The sequence below is a fragment of the Clinocottus analis genome, unplaced genomic scaffold (genome assembly GCF_023055335.1).
Source record: "Clinocottus analis isolate CAN_PGR_092001 unplaced genomic scaffold, fCliAna1.0.p SCAF_42, whole genome shotgun sequence".
Classification (NCBI taxonomy): Eukaryota; Metazoa; Chordata; class Actinopteri; order Perciformes; family Cottidae; genus Clinocottus; species Clinocottus analis.
The window spans coordinates 422,501-425,000 of NW_027176176.1; the positions used below are offsets into that span (position 1 = coordinate 422,501).

Genomic DNA, 2,500 nt, shown 5'->3' on the forward strand with positions numbered 1-2,500 from the left:
CCGTTGGCGCTGGAGGCTGGACAGCGGTCGGATGGAGGGTGGAGGATGAAGGAGTGAGGGTGGAGGATGGAATCTGAAGGGTGGAGCCTGGATGGTGGAGGCTGCAGGGAAGAGATGCTGACACGGCAGAAAAGCCTCTTTGTGCTCTCGGAACCAACCGGCCTCAAGAGAGAGGAGACGCGTTAATCACACACACACACACACACACACACACACACACACACACACACACACACACACACACACACACACACACTCCATTCTGACAGAAGATTGGATTGCTGATCCCAAATAACTTGATTCTAAACAGCGTCTCTCTCCCTCTGGGGCGGCATCACTTAATAAAGCTGAGAGCATTGACCTACACACACACACACACACACACACACACACACACACACACACACACACACTGCAGCTCTACACCAGATCAATGTGGAACATCACAGACGCGTCTCGGGGAAAAAATTATGGATAAAAATGGATATTTGAATGATTATTAATATCATGAAATGACTCATCAGCTGGCTTCTGAAGCTGCCAGCAGCATCCAGAGAAACGCCTTCATCACGACGCACAACACTCCTTCTCTGTGCAACACAAAGCAACACAAACATCATTTCATGGAGTCCAGCAGCAGAGTCATTTAAACACGCGGCACAGCGTCAGAGGAAACATCCTTCTCATGTTTCCAGATCATATTCACTCGTATTCATATTAAGATTCATGCTGCAAACACATAACCATGTTATACGTATAACTCGTTGCTATGCTTTGAACTACCAAAGCTAAAGGAGACACGCCCTGACCGGCTGATATGCTTATAGATGCATCAGCAACTACAGTAATCAATAAGTATAATATACACCTTGTACATACAGAATATACCTTTAATACACTTCATTGTGCTACTTTTACTTTCTGTATTCTCTCTGAAGTAAAACTGTTCCTCCAGGATGTTAAAGTGTGTTTGGTCCTGCAGCCCAACACAGAACACGGTGTGTGTGTGTGTGTGTGTGTGTGTGTGTGTGTGTGTGTGTGTGTGTGTGTGTGTGTGTGTGTGTGTGTGTACAGAGGTACAGTCAGGTTGGAACCTGAGGCTCTGCAGCTCCCCCTGGTGGTGGACTGCAGGATGTGCATGCAAAGGGCCACACTTCTTAAATCCTGCATCAATGTGTGACATCACCATGAGGCCCACAGGTCCATCATGACGTCATCATGAGGCCCACAGGTCCATGATGATGTCACCATGAGGCCCACAGGTCCATGATGACGTCATCATGAGGCCCACAGTCATCGTGGATGTGTTGATGGATAGTCTGCTTCTGTAAGATCTGTGACGTCACAATGCTCCACAACCATTTAGCTTAAGAAGTATGAGCATCACAACTTATTCAGCTGTTAGAGTCAAAGTATGGATCATTACGTCATCTGTTCCACATGTGTTTCTTAAATCCATCTAAGGACCGTCTAAAAGGTTTAAAGCATTTCTTTATTCTGCAGATCTCTAACCATCAATCATTCATGAGGCAACCTGAGAGGAAACTAGAAGCTGATACCTGGAGAGAAAGCAGCTGATACCTGGAGAGAAAGCAGCTGATACCTGGAGAGAGAAAGCTGCTGATACCTGGAGAGAGAAAGCAGCTGATACCTGGAGAGAAAGCAGCTGATACCTGGAGAGAGAAAGCAGCTGATACCTGGAGAGAGAAAGCAGCTGATACCTGGAGAGAGAAAGCTGCTGATACCTGGACAAGAAGCATCATCCTCACAAGAACCACTGGGAGACTCTGCTGGTGCTGCTGGTTCCAGTGAGACGTCATGAACTGAAGGTTCAGGTCCTCTCTGACCCGGAACTGACGGGACTTCCCGTCACTGTCAGGGACCAGGAAGAAGGCCTCTCTCTCCTTCCCTCTCTCTCTTTCCCCATCCCTCCCTCCTCCATCCTCCGCCATGCTCCCGGCCCAGGAGGCCGCGCGGATCTACCACACTAACTACGTGCGCAACGCGCGCGCCGTGGGCGTGCTGTGGACGGTGTTCACCATCACCTTCGCCGTCATCACCGTGGTGGTCTTCATCCAGCCCTACTGGATCGGGGACAGCGTGCACACGCCGCAGGCCGGCTACTTCGGCCTCTTCCACTACTGCATCGGGAACGCGCTCACCTCGGAGCTCACCTGCAAAGGGAGCGCGCTGGACTTCGGCTCCATCCCGTCCGGCGCCTTCAAGACGGCCATGTTCTTTGTGGGCATCTCCATGCTGCTGGTGGTGGGCAGCATCGTGTGCTTCAGCCTCTTCTTCTTCTGCAACGCGGGCAGCGTCTACAAGATCTGCGCCTGGATGCAGCTGGCCTCCAGTGAGTCTGCACGCTCATATCTCATGCTCATATCTCATGCTCATATCTCATGTTCATATCTCATGCTCATATCTCATGCTCATATCTCATGCTCATATCTCATGCTCATATCTCATGTTCATATCTCATGCTCATATCTCATGTTCA

General features: G+C 49.8%; 1 protein-coding gene across 1 annotated transcript in view; it reads left to right on the plus strand.

Moving 5' to 3' along the window:
- The first annotated feature begins 1,942 nt into the window (after positions 1–1,942).
- Positions 1,943–2,500, plus strand: part of lhfpl5a (LHFPL tetraspan subfamily member 5a) — a 5,361-nt gene continuing 4,803 nt past the window's right edge. The window contains exon 1 of the mRNA XM_068598997.1: positions 1,943–2,353. Within this exon, the coding sequence (XP_068455098.1) occupies positions 1,951–2,353 (403 nt within the window). The 5' untranslated portion in view covers positions 1,943–1,950. The remainder of the gene's footprint in view (positions 2,354–2,500) is intronic.